This window comes from Mauremys mutica, chromosome 7, assembly GCF_020497125.1.
Source record: "Mauremys mutica isolate MM-2020 ecotype Southern chromosome 7, ASM2049712v1, whole genome shotgun sequence".
Taxonomy (NCBI): Eukaryota; Metazoa; Chordata; order Testudines; family Geoemydidae; genus Mauremys; species Mauremys mutica.
Window position 1 is genome coordinate 85896882 of NC_059078.1, and position 17808 is coordinate 85914689.

Sequence of the window (17808 nt, forward strand, 5' to 3'; positions counted from 1 at the left end):
GGAAAATACAGTAGGAAGACACACACAAACACACGGGCTACAGCCCACTTCATCGGATGCATGCAGTGGAAAATACAGTAGGAAGACACCCCCCCCCCCCACACGAGAGTGATTAGTTAAGGTGAGCTATTACCAGCAAGAGAGAGAGAAACTTTTTGTAGTGGTAATCAAAATGGTCCATTTGCAGCAGTTGACACGAAGTAGTGAGGAACTGTGTGTGTTGGGGGGGGGAGGAAATAAATATGGGGAAATAGTTTTACTTTGTGTAATGACCCATCCGCTCCCAGTCTTTTTTTAAGCCTAATTTAATGGTGTCCATTTTTCAAATTAATTCCAATCAGCAGTCTCTCGTTGTGAAGGTTTTTTTGTTGTAATATTGTGACTTTTAGGCCTGTAATCGAGTGACCAGGGAGATTGAAGTGTTTTCCAACTAGTTTTTGAATGTTATAATTCTTGATGTCTGATTTGTGTCCATTTATTCTTTTACGTAGAGACTGTCCGGTTTGGCCAATGTACATGGCAGAGGGACATTACTGGCACATGATGGCATATATCACATTGGTAGATGTGCAGGTGAACTTACCTCTGATAGTGTGGATGATGTGATTAGGTCCTATGATGGTGTCCCCTGAATAGATATGTGGAAAGAGTTGGCAACGAGCTTTGTTGCAAGGATAGGTTCCTGGGTTAGTGGTTTTTTTTTTTGGTTTTGTTTTGTTTTTGTGGTGTGTGGTTGCTTGTGAGTATTTGCTTCAGGTTGGGGGGCTTCTGTAAGCAAGGACTGGCCTGTCTCGCAAGATCTGTGAGAGTGAGGCATCATCCTTGAGGATAGGTTGTAGATCTTTGATGATGCGCTGTAGAGGTTTTAGTTGGGGGCTGAAGGTGACGGCTAGTGATGTTCTGTTACTTTCTTTGTTGGGTCTGTCCTGTAGTAGGTGACTTCTGGGTACTCTTCTGGCTCCGTCAATCTGTTTCTTCACTTCAGCAGGTGGGTATTGTAGTTGTAAGATCGCATGATAGAGATCTTGTAGGTGTTTGCTCCAATCCCTCAGACAGAGACAAATGCGATTGTATCATAGAGCTTGGCTGTAGACAATGGATCGTGTGGTGTGGTCTGGAGACATGTAGGTAAGATAACAGTCAGTAGGTTTCCGGTATAGGGTGGTGGTTATGTGACCATCGCTTATTAGCACTATAGTGTCCAGGAAGTGGATCTCTTGTGTGGACTGGTCCAGGCTGAGGTTGATGGTGGAGTGGAAATTGTTGAAATCATGGTGGAATTCCTCAAGGGCTTCTTTTCCATGGGTCCAGATGATGAAAATGTCATCAATGTAGCGCAAATAGAGCAGGGGCATTAGGGGACGAGAGCTGAGGAAGCGTTGTTCTAAGTCAGCCATAAAAATGTTGGCCTACTGTGGGGCTTGGGTACCCATAGCAGTGCCGCTGATTTGAAGGTATATGTTGTCCCCAAATGTGAAATAGTTGTGGATGAGGACAAAGTCACAAAGTTCTGCCACCAGGTTTGTCGTGACATTATCGGAGATACTGTTCCTGATGGCTTGTAGTCCATCTTTGTGTGGAATGTTGGTGTAGAGGGCTTCTACATCCATAGTGGTTAGGATGGTGTTTTTAGGAAGATCACTAATGGATTGTAGTTTCCTCAGGAAGTCAGTGGTGTCAGGAGTGCTGGTAGCGTAGGGCATGAGGAGGGAGTCTACATAGCCAGACAATCCTGCTGTCGGGGTGCCAGTGCCTGAGATGATGAGGTTTATGGATCTTGGGTAGCAGATAGAATACCCCTGCTCGGGATTCTAGGGGTGTGTCTGTGCAGATTTGCTCTTGTGCTTTTTCAGGAAGTTTCTTGAGCAGATGGTGTAGTTTCTTTTGGTAACCCTCAGTGGGATCAGAGGCTAATGGCTTGTAGAATGTGGTTTTGGAGAGCTGCCTAGCAGCTTCTTGTTCATATTCCAACCTATTCATGATGATGACAGCACCTCCTTTGTCAGCCTTTTTGATTATGATGTCAGAGTTGTTTCCGAGGCTGTGGATGGCACTGTGTTCCGCACGGCTGAGGTTATGGGGCAAGTGATGCTGCCTTTCCACAATTTCAGCCCATGCAAGTCAGCGGAAGCACTCTTTGTAGAAGTCCAGTCTGTTGTTTCGACCTTCGGGAGGAATCCACCCAGAAGCCTTCTTTTTGTAGTGTTGGTAGGAAGGTCTCTGTGTGTGAGTATGTTGTTCAGAGGTGTGTTGGAAATATTCCTTGAGTCGGAGATGTCGAAAATAGGATTCTAGGTCACTGCAGAACTGTATCATGTTTGTGGGGGTGGAGGGGCAGAAGGAGAGGCCCTGATATAGGACAGAACAGAGAAGCTGAATGATCCTATCTTTAGCTGCCTTCAGCACAGGAAGTGATGAAAAGATTCTGTGTTTGGACCTATGCCTCTCAGGCTTTATTACCTGATAGGTGTAGGTCCAAATGCAGAATCTTTTCATCGCTTCCTGGTGCTCTTAGAGTTCAAAGTGTCAGAATAGGAGGTGCTAGAACAAATTTGATTAAAATTAAGAGCAAGAAATCACTAGGATTTACTTAATAGTATATGTGCAAGAGTTCTGAAGGAATTTAAGAATAAGGCGGTTGAGTTTCTACTGAAAATATACAATCTGTCATTGAAATTGGCTGCTCTTCAATAAGACTGGAGAGTGGGAAATGTTGATCCTGTCTTGGAAAAAACAAGGCGAGGAGAGTAGTAGTGATGCTAGGAGTTGCAGTCTGGTGAGCTTTACTTCAGATTTAGGATAAAGGTTTAAAAATAGAACTAAAAGCACCTAGATGAATATGACATGTTGGGGATAAACCTGCAAAGCCTCTGTAACTTACTTGGAATGTCAAAAAGCCTGTGACAAAGTACCTCACAAAATGCTCTTAAAGAAGCAAAGTAGTCAAGGAATGAAAGCTAAGGTACTGTCCTCTGACTAGAGATTGGCTAAGAGAAACAAAGTAAAGAATAGGAGTAAATAGTCAGATTTTCAACTATGCTAGATTGGTCAGAAGGGGAAAGGTCAGAGATAAATTTGGGGATCATCTAAATTAAGTGCATATATACAGAGAGAGACGAGAAGAGACCAGAGAATAGATCCCTATGGGGATTCCAATAGATAGGAAGATGAAGAGCCCCTAAAGGTGATGCTGAAAAAAACAATTAGAAAGACAGAATAATAATCAGGAGAACACAGATTCGTCTGAGTGTAGAACATAAATGGTGAGTGCTCACTTGTGTGAAAGACAACAGAAAGATAAAGAATAATTAAAGAGAAATGCTCTTTGACTTAGCTGGGAGGAGGTAATATTGTTTTATTATGTAGCATACTGTCTAGAGGTCCCAGTTAGGGATCAGGGCTCTGCTGCCCCTAGGTGGTGTACAGACATTAAGGCTAGATCTGTGCCATGGACTTTTACTGGCACAGCTCTGTTGGTCAGTGGTATGAAGAGTTGTGATCCCTGACTGACAGAGCTGTGCAACAAAAGTCCCTAGTGTAGATGCAGTTTTACCAGAAAAGTGCAGCTTTGTTGGTATATCTTGTTTCATGTTTGGGGAGCGGTTTTACCATACTGGTAGAAAGTGCAGCTTTGCTGGTGTAACAGTGCCCACAGTAGGAGCACTTTGCCAGTATAGCAGGTCAGTATTCCTTTACTAGTAAAGTTCTCCTAGTGTAGACATAGCCTTAGACACAAGATTCTAACTGTGAGGGGAAGTAGAATAGTTTAGGCCCGGTCTACAGCACAAAGGTTTGTTGGCATAGCTGCATTGGCTAAGACTGACATGGCTATGCTAATAAAACCTCCAGGGTAGATGTGACTATAGAGTTCTTCTTTGGCTTAGCTAACGACCTCAGGGAGGTGGTGTTACTGTGCAGGCAGACAAACTTATTTTGTGACATAGGGTACGTCTACACTACGGGATTATTCCGAATTTACATAAACCGGTTTAACAAAACAGATTGTATAAAATCGAGTGTGCGCGGCTACACTAAACACATTAAATCGGTGGTGTGCGTCCACGGTCCGAGGCTAGCGTCGATTTCTGGAGCATTGCACTGTGGGTAGCTATTCCGTAGCTATCCCATAGTTCCCGCAGCCTCCCCCGCCCCTTGGAATTTCCGGGTTGAGATCCCAGTGCCTGATGCGGCAAAAATCATTGTCGCGGGTGGTTCTGGGTAAATGTCGTCAGTCACTCCTTCCGCTGGGAAAGCAACGGCAGACAAGCATTTCGTGCCTTTTTTCTCTGGATTGCCCTGGCAGATGCCATAGCATGGCAATCATGGAGCCTGTTTAGCCTTTTGTGACTGTCACCGTATGTGTACTAGATGCCGCTCACAGAGGCGATTCAGCAGCGCTACACAGCAGCATGCTTTTGCTTTTGCATGATAGCAGAGATGGTTACCAGCCATATTGTACCATCTACCATGCCATAAATTGGTAATAAGATGATCGTGGCTACCAGTCCTTTTGCACTGCACCATCTGTTGCTGTCATAAGTGCCCCTGGCTGCTCTTAGCCAGGGGCGCAAAAGCCAAAATTGGGAATGACTCCCTGAGTCAATCCCTCCTTTTTGGTATCTAAAAATAGAATCAGTCCTGCCTAGAATATGGGCAAGTGTACTAGAGAACCACTGTATATCATAACCAGAGAGCACAGCTGCTCTGTGTCAGATCCTGCAGAAATTATGAGCTGTATGCTATTCACGGGGTGCTCCTGCAACAACCCCACCTGTTCATTCTGTTCTTCCCCCAGCCTTCCTGGGCTACCATAGCATTGTCCCCCCACTTGTGTGATGACACAGTGACTTGTTAGTGAGAAATGAGTGGAAGGCAGCCTCCAGCTGCTATGATAGTCCAGACAGGACATTAAGCAGTGTGTAGGAGAGGAGCCCAGCATCTCACTGCTAGTCCAGGGGCAACTGAATCTTTTCTTTACACATGAATGGTGGGGGCTGATGGAGCTCAGCCCCCTGTTGCTATGATGAAGATGGTTACCAGCCATATTGCACCATCTACCAGGAAAAATTAGGGGCAGGCACCCTTGATCAACCTAACTGATGCTAGTCGGCATGGTTACCAGTCCTTTTGCACTGCCCCATGTGCCAATAGGCTGATGATGACGATGGGTATCAGTCTTATTGTACCATCAGCCATCCATGGCGTGGGGGGAGCAAGGATGTTGGTGTTGAGTGCTGCACCATCGCGTCTATCTGCAGCATTCAGTAAAGATTGGGTGACATGTAAAAGAGTCAAGAGAGGATTGTTTTCCCTTTCACTTCTGGGGGTGGGTGGGGGGGTGCGTAAATTGCCTAGCTATGCCCTGACCCACCGCGGACACTGTTTTTGACCCTAGAAGCATTTGGAGCTCAGCCAAGAATGCAAATGCTTTTCAGAGACTGCAGGAACTGTGGGATAGCTTGAGTCCTCCAGTCCATGAGCGTCCATTTGATTCTTTGGCTTTCCGTTACGCTTGTCACGCAGCAGTGCGCTGAGTCCCTGCTATGGCATCTGTCTGGAGATTTTTTTAAAATGATTTTGAATTTCGTCTTCTGTAACGGAGCGCTGATAGAACAGATTTGCCTGCCCTTACAGCGATCACGTCCGCATCGTCCATGCGGGAGCTCTTTCTTTATTTTGATTTTTAACTGCATCACCACACGTGCTGATCGGAGCTCCACGCTGGGCAAACAGGAAATATTCAAAAGTTCGCGGGGCTTTTCCTGTCTACCTGGCCACTGCATCCGAGTTCAGATTGCTGTCCAGAGCGGTCAGTGGTGCACTGTGGGATACCGCCCGGAGGCCAATACCGTCGATCTGCGGCCACACTAACCCCAATCCGATATGGTAATACCGATATTAGCGCTACTCCTCTCGTTAGGGAGGAGTACAGAAACCGGTTTAAAGAGCCCTTTATACCGATATAAAGGGCCTCTTAGTGTGGACGCGTGTGGCGTTAAATCGGTTTTACGCTCCTAAAACTGGTTTAAACGCCTAGTGTAGACCAGGCCTTATGCTGCATCTACTCTTTGGCTCTGCTGGCATTATTATATTGGCCAAGGCTCTGTAATGTGGACAAGCCCTTAGAAAGGAAGAGTGTGTGCTTAAAGTCAAGAAGTATGGTGTAGTCCCAATGCCTTACTGCTTAGGATAATAAATAACACTGACCTTCTTTTAAGTTTTGTAACTGAATTTAGATTCATGGACACACTTAATGTCAAACATTAAGTGTATTTCCTGCTCTCCACACTCTTCTCAAAGCTAGTTCTGGAAAGTCCAAAGAGGAATTTAGGGGTTTCATTTTTTATTTTTATTTTTTTTGAGAGAGAACTCTAGTGAATAGAACATTCTCACCATGCATTCATAGATTGTTTGAGTGCTGTTCTAGTTCACTCAGGGCTTGGGGTTGGTGCCACTGTATTGCATTTTTTGTTCAAAGTCTCCCTTGCACTGTTCTGCTGAGACTTTGCCTTTGCTAGCTGATGCTGCAGGGTACAAGTTAAGGCATTCAACTGTTGCAGTCAGTGTTAGCACCAGGAGATACAAAATAACAAAGAAAAAAAAATGGAAAGGCTGGCAAAAACGTGGCTGATTGGAATGTGTACAGATCTAAACCAGGTGTACTTAGTGGCCAGGTCAGCTGTTCCATAAAATATATTATTCTTTTTGTGTTTCGGTTTAGGTTTGTAAGCATAAACATTGTTGTGCATGTGTGCACTATTCTTATGTAGTTCATATCTTGACTACACAGTACTGCCTTTTTAAAGGACTTCTTGTATGCTATCAATACTCGCTCAAAATAATCTGATGGGCAGAGTGGAAGGATAACATGATGTAGGTGCTTTTCACTTGACATGATGTATGTGCTACTGAGCAACTGGAGGGGAAATCTGCTAATAGTACCACAACGCCTATTGGAGCTGTACTGCCTGATGGGGAGGACAGTCAGAGCAACACACAGCTCCATGCAGCATATCTCTTCTGATCTAAGTGCTGTCTTCCCTATGGACATGTGAGGTTGGGAGCCTTCATCCCTCCGGTTCCTTTTTGATTCTTGGTGCAGCCATCTTGAGGGGTATTTTCCAGGAAACTTTTTGGTGTGAAATTTGTAGAATTTTCTGTCTTTGGGCCACTACCAGCTGCAGGGGAGGCTCCAGCCCTGTCTTAAATATATTTCATTATTGTATATTTAAAGAATTATTAAGCAGTTTGGAAACTGGCATATTCTCTTTGATTTGGCTAACATAATGTTAGTGTCACGGATTGTGGTTATAGAAGAAATAAGTGATTTGAACAAGCCTTTGACAAAATCTCCAGATTAATAGGAAACTAAGTGGTCATGGTTTTTTATATGTGTATGTATATATGTATGGGATGTAAACCATTATGCTTTGGGTCACAGCCTACCATTAACTAACAAGAGTAGTAACTGTGCACTACAGGTTTTCTTGCACCTTCCTATAAAGTATCTGAGATGGGCTTCTGTCAGACAGGATACTGGACTAAATGAGTCACTGGTCTGATCCAGTATGGAAATTCCTCTGGAATCACTTGAGATGACTGTCATCCCCAGTACTAGGCTCAATGTTAATTGTAATTAAACTTAATGAAAGTAAGAGTGTGTTCATGATGACAAGCGCTCATTTTTTTTTTTTTTTTTACAAACATTTAGACCCACATTTTTAAAGGTATTTAGGTGTTCTGCTCAGTGTGGCAAGGCCTAAATAGACAGCTTTCAAAAATGACTTAGGAGCTCAAGTACCACTGACTTTCAGTGAGACCTAGGCTGCTAAGTCAAGTTAGGCAATGCCTAAATACGTTTTAAAATCTGGGCCTTAGACTGAGTTGAACAAAATAATTGCAGACTTTCTTAATTCTATTTGAGCAAAAGTTAATCTGACGTCAGTTAAGTTAAGAAATTCCAAACTTTTATCTTACAGGTGAAGTCCTGAAAATATTAAATAAGTTTTACAAGCGGAAAGAAATGCAGAGACTGGGTGGAGAAAATGGACTGGATGGTAAGAAAAATGTAATTTGTGGCACCAACCATATTTAAAATGAAGTTATCTGGATGTTTTTTCTTGTGTTTTTTCCTTTCTAGTAGAATAACTCTCACACATTCTACATCAAACAAATATGTCATCTTGGGTTTAGCCTTATTTTTTAGCTGCTTTTAGCAAAACTGTTACAGGCAAACCCTGTTGTCTGAGTAGCTTGCTTTTCTTTTTTAATCTGAATGTTTGTGTACAAAAGATCTGAAAAATATATTATTTCTAGTTAACTTGATTTAAATTGACATTTTGCGTTTTCTGTTGGGTATTTCAAAGTGAAACTTTGTATGTGACAGTGAAAAAAATTTTTTCTCCCCTTCCACAGCTCGTCTTTTTCACCAAGCATTTATAAGCTTTAGAAAGTACATTATGGAGTCCAGTTTCCTGAGTGCTGATGTACATATTATTCTAAATGATATCTGTTGTGGTGCAGGCAAGTATATAGACCATGTTTTAAAATAAAACTTAGTTTGTGAATATTTTTACTTTCTGCTCTGGCTTGTATAAAGATAAAGAGAACTGGGTCTGAATCTATGAGGTGCTCAATGCCCTTGAAGCCCCCTGAAGTGGGAATGGAAGGAGCAGAGATGTACTTCACTTTGTGGGATCTGGCCCTTTAGCACTTATTGCTCTCCAGAGCACCACGAAGATGCGTCCCTTCCACAAAAGTATCTATTCCTTGCAAGTTACAAATTGTTAAGAAAAAGACTTGATGACCATGTTTACTTTTTCCATTCCATATGTTTTTCTGTTATGGCTTTACAACTTGTATGATCTTTAAGGGGCTGTTAAGAATATGCTGATGGATGACTGGTTTTAATATTGCTTACTTTCTCTTGATTTTTTTTAGAATCTGGAGAGTATACTTTTGATCCTTTGCGTTGTTTCTTTTGTGTGTGTGGTTTTTTTTTTTTTTTTTTTTTTTGGGTCAGTATTGACACTGGCATACATGTTCTGGTAATTACATTCTGTAACATAATTAATAATGCTTGTGCCTATGAAGAGGAGATGCTAGTTGATGGCTATAGAAACAGCACAGAAATGCACACAGCTCTTCTTTAGTATATGTTCTACAAAAACAGTAGCGCTGCTTTATTTTTAAATGGTGGCAATTCTAAAGTGTTAAACGTGACAAAAGTTCTCTATACTTGAAATATAATTTAACCTACTGTACTTTAAATTATGGACCCAAAGTATTTGCTAGCATCCTTTTAAAATTTTCATAAGCTTCTAAAATAGTATATGGTGGCACATAAAATATTTGTCAAAGCAAGTCACCCCCAACTAACCTATATATGAAAGTTTCAAACTCATCTTAATTTTAATACAAAATGCTCAGTTATGGTAGTTATACCACACTAATTGAAGAGTATCAAAAATAAATTTAAATTTTTATTTGGTTTATCCTCAACAAACAATCCTAAAAATCTTCCTATTCTGGAAATCTTCTGTAACAAAGTTCAGTAAAATGCTGTGGAATAGCCAAAGTCACTGTATTGAAGTTAGATTTTTTTTTTTTTGCTTAGGTGTGTTTTTTTTTTTTTTTTTTTGCGATACTAGATTGTATTGCATTATAGGTTTAATGAGTCTATATTATATTATTACTTTTCCATTGTTCAAAAAACTGATCTCATGAACCCATGACTCGTTAATAGTAGCAAACTTTCTTAAAAGTGTTTGTCTTCCAGGTCACGTTGATGATCTCTTTCCATTTTTTCTGAGACATGCTAAGCAAATCTTTCCTATGCTGGACTGTATGGATGATCTGCGCAAGATCAGTGACTTAAGATTGCCGCCCAACTGGTTAGTGTACTTAAGTGTCAGACTTTCATATTATTGCTGTCCAGTGATAGCAGTTTTCATGCTAAAGACTATACTAATTTCATTGTCTGGAAGACGTTGTTATAGCTAGTTATCAGAATTGATACTGCGCATACCTGCCTGCTAGTATCAATATAAATTGGAAATAATGTATAGCTAAGAGTAACAGGTTTTGATTAATCCAGTACGGTTTAGTCGTTAAAGCTTTGCTATATAATATCTAATCCTAAAATGGAGCTCAGTTTCATGTCTGTGGTTGTCCAGTCTTTGGTGGGTAATGATTTCAGAAAAACGTGCAAAACCTTGAAATCAAGGGTCATAGTAACATAGAATCATAGAAGTATAAGGCCCAAAGAGACCTGGAAAACTCAAGTGCAGGCTCCTGCACTGTGGCAGGATCAAATAAACCTAGACTGTCCCTGACAGGTGTTTGTTGAACCTTTTCTTAGAAACTTCCAATCATAGGGATTCCACAGCCTTCCTTGGAAGACTATTCCTGAGCCTTAACTACCCTTTATAGTTAGAAAATGTTTACTAATACCTAACCTAAATCTCCTTGCTGCAGCTTAAACACATTGCTTCTTGTCCTGTCTTCAGTGGGTGTGGAGAACAATTGATCACTATCCTCTTTAAAGCAGCCCTGAACACATTTGAAAACTGTTCCCCCCCGTGCCCATTTTTTTAAACGTTTCCTCATATATTCAGTTTTCCAAACCTTTTATCATTTTTTTGCTCTCCTCTTGACTCTCCCCAATTTGTCCACATCTTTCCTAAAGTGTGGTGCTCAAAATTGGGCAGCAGTGCCAAGTAGAGTGGAACAATTACCTCCCGTGTCTTATATACAACACTCCTGTTAATACATCTTGGAATGATATTAGCCTTTTTTGCAGCTGCACTGCATTTTTTACTTTTTTTCAATTTGTGATCTGCTACAACTCCCAGATCCTTTTCAGCAGTATTACCACCTAGCCAGTCATTCCCTATGTTGTAGTTGTGCATTTGATTTTCCTTCCTAAGTGAAGTACTTTGCCCTTGTCTTTATTGAATTTCCTCTTGTTGAATTCAGACCAGTTCTCTAATTTGTTAAGTTTGTTTTGAATTCTAATCCCATTCTCCAAAGTACTTGCAACCCCTTCAAGATTGATGTCATCTGCAAGTTTTATAAGCACACTCTGTCCATTATCCAGGTAATTAATGAAATGACACATTTGCTGGGGCGTCAGGTATTGGGAAGAATTGTTTCTAAGAAAAAACAGTTTTGCAGATGCTTTGGACCTGTGCTTCATGACATAAAAGTTCAACAATGGCTGTCAGACCACTTTTACAGTCCTTTTGTGCCAGGAGTCAGACTTCTTTGATGTGATGTCTGTTACTATCAGTGTTCTTTGCCGAAGAATTAAAATTTAAATGAGAGGGCTTCAGCTTTGAGACCGTTGTTCCATTATCTGACATTCTTTCTTTCTCCTCCCCTGTTAAATAATTTTAGCTTGTTGATAGCTTTGTATAGAGGTAGTTTCGGTCTTTTACTCACATCCTATTCAATAGATATTAAATCAAAATCTAAAAAGTAAATAAAAAATAATGCAGTAGTAAAACAATAATAGTAAGAATATTATTTGTTGACAACAGTATTCACATATTCGACTTTAAACTTTCTGAAATGTGAAATGGTCAAGAGGTCTACTAATATTTGAGGATTATATTGAAACCTCTTTGTACTTGATTGAGTTTAAGAACTTTCCTCCCAGTCTTTTGTTTTATTAAATGACAATTTAAAATAAATGGGCAAATAGCACAAATTCACCTGGGATTTCACCCAAATCTATATCTGGATGATAGATTATAATTATTTTTGTCTTTGTTTTGTATTTTAGGTATCCAGAAGCCAGGGCGATTCAAAGAAAGATAGTCTTTCATGCTGGCCCTACAAATAGTGGAAAAACTCATCATGCTATCCAGAGATACTTGGCAGCAAAATCAGGAATATACTGTGGTCCATTAAAACTGCTGGCCCATGAGATCTTCCAAAAGAGTAATGATGCTGTCAGTGTATTACTTAAATAATTTCTCTTCAACTTTACATGCATTCATGTCATTATACGAAATATTTTGTTTTAATAAATGTAAGTCTTTAGGGTAGTCTTTGAAATAGTCAGTCTGTTAAAATGTAGTCTTGAATTATGATACTGTCAGTGTTCATTAATACTAGTGGTTCACAGAAACAGATGAAACAGTGTCCAAAGAACTCCATACATTCATGCATGTAGCAGTCTATTGCCTTTGTCATTGGCTCACCCCTGTGCTTACATTGGCTCTTGCTAGCTTTCTTGTAGGACTGCCTGGGGAGTGGAGATGACTGCCTCTGTTCCCCTTGATCTTGCACTAAGGCAGCTGTCCCTGGACTGTAACCTTGGGAAAACAAGGACAGTGTTAGGTTGGGATGAACACCGATTGCCATATCAGGAAAAAAACACCTAATTCAGGTTATGTTAAATAAAATAAAATTTTTCATTAGCAAATTACAGAAATAGGAACATGAAGAAAAGTTGATTTTTATATAAATCACTTTATTGGGTCACTGTGTAAAGCAGTGCAAGATTTAATTGGAGAAGTGTTTTTAAACCATGAAAACCATAAGTAGTAGCAGGTTCATTTCTTGCCTTCCAGCTGCCACATTATGTCCATCTCTCTGCTAAAAGCCCTCCAGATTGGTGGACCCACTCCCAGGAGCTTGTTGCATGTGTTTGCAAGGAAGTACTTGTGTCAGGGGACACCATGTCTACAGAATTTCCTTTCTTTTTGGAGTGGAGGTTTATGCATCTCAGAACGTCGATAGGGGAGGGCATTGCTCTCTAGTCAATATATAATATAGAATTATTTATTCCTGTTATACGACAACTTGATAAGCTAGTTTCATTTCTATTCAACATAGCTACCCTGGCATATACTAACTTCTCTCTTCCTGTTTTAATGTTTATATTAGTACTAGTGGGCATTGAATAAAATGTTTTACCGCTTGCAGCAAATGCTTTGATTTAAAGGGCATTGCCATGGTGTTGCTTTAGGTGGCTTGAATAAGATTTCATTAGCCCCACTGATTGCCTCCAAAATCTTTGTAGGTCTTTTTCTCTAGCCTGTTTCCAGCTGCATAGAATTTGCAGGGAGGCAAACAGAAATGGTATTACAAAGCATTAATTTAAAAGACTAAGTATTAAAATCACCAATATTTATATAGTAATTACATATAAATCTGTAGTAGTAATCTGTCAATTAAACATGCTGAGTTTTGGTTAATTCTTTAACAATAGTGATTTTGTAATTCTCATCATTTTAATTTCTAACATATTTTACGTTAATACGAAATTCTAATCCCTAGGACCAAACATCTGCCTTTGAATAATAGTCTGAAACAATATATAGTGCATGTGTATGCATGTGCACCCCTTGTTAGTGGAGTTGTCATGGAAAAGTTTCCTAATCTATTGAGGATTATTGTGCTCAGTGTATTGTACGTGGTTGCTAATATGATTAAAGCATAAACCTCGTGGGGATGGAGAAATACAAAGTTAAAGCATAATGATATTACATTGCAGGAACTGGGGAATGGTGGGGGAGGGGAGAGCTTCTGATTACAGAAATTAGTAGTCTCTAAATGCTACCTTCAGCATATTAGAATGTAATTGAACATATTAGAACGAAATATTTACTGTACTCCATTGTCTGTCTTCTGTAAATTACTTTTGGCAGGGATTTCTCAAGGATAAATCTATCCCCGCTCTAAAAGAAATCAAACCAGAGATGGTAATCTACTAGATCACAGGGATGGGTAGGAGGGAGAAAGATGTTGTTAAGATAACTTATTTTATTCAGATTTTGTTTTAGAGGAAACTATACCAAAAGGCACCCATCCAAAGTTTGTCACTTTGATTGACTTTTAAAAACACAGCACCATAGGAACTGCAACAAAATTGAGCTAAGAGACACTTTACACCCCTCCCTTGTCCTACCACATCTCATTTAATCAATAGACAATGATCAGTACAATTTAAACCACCCATCAGAGGGAAATTGTATCCTCAGCTTCCTCCACCTTCCTCCCCTCCATGTCTAGAAGGTCAACAAAATTGGGCTCCATCCGACCATGTATGTAGACATGTAGTATACTTGGGTTAATTTCAGTGACATACCAGCAAACAGTCCAGATATGAGTAGCTGTGTCACCCCTGCCTGGCAAGCTTTGTTAACTTACAAAGTCTTGAAAAAGTAGCTCCCACCTGGGCAGCTCACAGCCTTCCATCAAGAAAAACACAGTGACATGCAGTGTGGAAGTGCAGCCAGCCAGCCACCCTTGGGTTACACTCTGGCTTTCACCAGTCTTGGTTATATGCATGGTGACCCCAACACACCTCCAATCCCAGATTTCCCCCCCCCAGAAATGTATGTCCAATACTGCTCAGCCTTCTCCTGGACAGTACAAAGTATTTTAAATCTGTTATTCTTTAAAAGAAACAATGTGTCATCTTATTATCTCAAATAGTTATTCAGACACTTTAATTTAAACACACTGGATTAGATAACAGTAAAACAAGTTTATTAACTACAAAGAGATTAAGTGAGTACAAGTAATGAGGCAGAAAAGTCAGAAATGGTTACAAGAAAAATAAAGGTAAGATATTTACTCCTACTTGACTTAAACTATATCAGATTGAAGCAAAGTCTCTCACCATATGCTTTCAGCAGTGTTACTGACCAAACCCTGTAGGTCAGGACCCCACCCCAGCGTCCAAGGAATGCTTCCTTTGTTGAGTGAGTTGCTGTGAATGCGATGGGCAGAGAGAGACGGGGTGGTGCTTTGGGGTGTTTGTCCCTTATTTTTACAGTTTCAGTCCCTCTCTTTAAAAACATTTCCAGCTGGGCACTAGGAGACAAAGAATCTATGTGAGAGGATGTTCTCTGCTGGCTTTTTCTCACCTGTTTGAGCTTTTTGTTTCTGTTCATGCTTGATGACTCTGTTTACTGCTTAAATGTAAATTAAGCAGAACATACATTCCTTTGTCTAAGACAGATCTGTTGCCCAAACTGACGTTTTCAAACTCTACCTTACAAGATATGCCCTGTGCAAAGATTATTATGTTAGTTTGTAGGGAGTGAATACAGGGGCATAGTCTGTCACAATTTCCCATTTTTTTTCCCCTTTGGAAAATATTCTAATTCTATTTTTAAGATAATTTAACTTCTTCTTAATTCTTTTAGAGTGTGCCGTGTGACTTGGTAACAGGAGAAGAGCGTGTTCTTGTTGATCCAGAAGGCAGACAAGCAACCCATGTTGCTTGCACTATTGAGATGTGCAGTGTTACTTCACCTTGTATGTATACATGGTTATTTTCTTCATATGCATGGGTTTCTTTATATGCAATGATGCTTACACCCTTATGCTGATATTAGTAATATTTGAAATTATTAATATGGAAAACTACCAAACACTAATTTAATCATAAATTCCTTTATTAAATCCAAAGGCCAAACTTATCAAATTGGTCTAAACATGCTTATTAGTTAGGCTTTTTAGCCAATTTACTGCATCCAAAAAGTAACACAACATTTTATCAGAATTTGATCAAGATACTTACAAATGGGCTGTTAAACCCAGGGGTGTTTAGACCCATATAGGTCGCCTCCAGTGCGGTCAGGCAGGTATTAGCAATGAACCCTTTAAGAGTTTATCTTTTATATCCTTTAACAAGCAGGTGATGTCATTGCCAATTACTGCCTTCAGCTAAAAGACAATTTGAGACAATTCACCCTTATTTCCAGTCTTAATCCAGATAAGATTTACAACCTCCTTTCTTCTCAAGGCCTTTCCTCCCCTCCTTCTTGCTGTCCAACAGTTTTCCCATTGCACCTGAGTTCACACAGGCTTTAACACTAGTTTGTGGGTTGGGGAAGGGTCGTGTTGGCTCATTTTAAGACAGATTGTCTGTGTTTTATTTAAAACCACCTGCAGTCATCCCTGTTGGTACGAGGCATTCTTTTTAGAAACGTCCTGTTATCTCATTAGTTATTCTTTGAACCAGACATCTTCCCTATTTTATTCCTTCTGGCTTTACCACTTATTATTTTCAAGGCCTGCCTTCTACTTGCCAGGCAGGGTCTTTCTTTACAATGCACATATATTTCCTTAAGCAAACGTAAGCTAACTCTAATTCTTTAATTTCATATTTATCTTACCCCCTGTAAGAGGTTAAACTTAAGCAATTCATTCTAGTCTTGCAAGTGCTGTATGTATTCTTACTTTTAACTTAGCAATTTCTGACCTCTTCTATACTACTGTCATCTGAGAGTTATTAAATCTGGATACTCTCAGAGCAATCTTGGAATGCAGAAGAGACTGAGTTTGAATAGTTCTTGTACGAAATAACTTCTGTTTTGTATTGTGCTTCTTGGAGATGTTCCTTCATATGTAGTCGTGTCATCTAGGCACTCATCACCTCGCATCATAATTTTCTTGTTTTTAAGATGAAGTGGCTGTCATTGATGAAATTCAGATGATCAGAGATCCAGCTAGAGGATGGGCCTGGACCAGAGCACTTTTAGGTATGCCCATCAGTGTTGAAACTGAGCCATTTTACATTTAATAAACTAGCTCCAAGTGTGTTAAACTTACCACTAATTATGTTGAATGAATTTGTTGTTTGTTTACCTGCTTGATTAGTAGAGAAGCCTCATTTTATCATATAATCTACTTATTACACTTTTGTAAATTGAAAAATTGTAATTATAGGTAATCCAACAGAATTTTAATTTAAAACTTAGTGTTAAATGTGTGCTAGCTTGGCAAATAATAAACATTTCTATAAACTTTTAAATTTTAGATTTGGCTGATTATCTCTCCCCCCCCCCCCCCCCATGGGTTTAATTATAAACCAAATTTCTTGCAGGCACGTGTTTTCAATTTTATGGGGTTTTTTTTCAGTGGGAACTTTTGAATTTTCTTTTGTCTTCAAAGCCTGGAAATCTCACATTTTGGGGTTTTTCTCTCCCCTTTCTTTTACCACTGAATTTAGCAGAATGATAAAAAAAAAGAAAACATTCTCTCCCCTAATTTTACCTCTTTCCCCACTCTGTGACTTTTCAAAAGTTAGAGTGGAAAAAGGAAACTCTAACTTTTCCATATTTGAGGAAATTTTGAGAAGTTAGAGTAGAAGAGTTAGTTTCATTTTTCCTTTTACAAGTGAAGCAGTGAAGCCTTAGGCATGTGTTCCCATGTTGGGGAAATACGAAGATGATGGCAAGGCACCAAGAGGGTGTCAGCAGAATATTAACTTTTAAGATAGTTATCAGATGGATGATTTGACACTGGATAATAGTTGGTAAGGTCAAGAATTGCTCCATTAAAACTTAGCAGTGTATATAGTGGTGGTTTAGGTAAATACACAAGCAAAAGTTACAGTGACTATGGATATGTAGGAAGAAAAAATAAACAAGGAAATAAATCCCATCCTTTATTGCCATCTTCAGTAGGCAGGATTTTTTTTTTTTTTTGTAACCACCTCTGTCAGCTCTCAGTATTGCTGATTTGTGTGAACACTTATATTTTAACGCTTTATTTCACTACATTTTTTTTCAGGACTCAGTGCAGAAGAAGTTCACGTTTGTGGAGAAGCTGCTGCTATTGACTTGGTGACAGAGCTCATGTATTCTACAGGAGAGGAAGTAGAGGTAGATCTTATACCGTCCCCTTTTTTCTCCCCTGTCCAGTGGCTATAAAGTTGTATACACTTTACTATCTACTAAACTAGCTAAAATTTTGCAGGTGTCTACTATATCCCTCATTTTAGAAAATACTGATCAAATCTACAGGAGTCAGAGCTTGTGTTTGATATGTTGGCTACGTAAT

General features: G+C 39.7%; 1 protein-coding gene across 4 annotated transcripts in view; it reads left to right on the plus strand.

The window, feature by feature from the left end:
• SUPV3L1 (Suv3 like RNA helicase) overlaps window positions 1-17808 on the plus strand; it is a 37523-nt gene that overhangs the window by 7181 nt on the left and 12534 nt on the right. For 2 of the 4 annotated variants that reach the window (XM_045024328.1, XM_045024324.1), the window contains exons 2-8: window positions 7980-8057; window positions 8416-8523; window positions 9779-9893; window positions 11786-11954; window positions 15165-15276; window positions 16428-16505; window positions 17539-17630. In XM_045024328.1, the coding sequence (XP_044880263.1) occupies window positions 8024-8057; window positions 8416-8523; window positions 9779-9893; window positions 11786-11954; window positions 15165-15276; window positions 16428-16505; window positions 17539-17630 (708 nt within the window). In that variant the 5' untranslated portion in view covers window positions 7980-8023. The other 2 variants (XM_045024326.1, XM_045024327.1) reach the window with 2 other exon arrangements.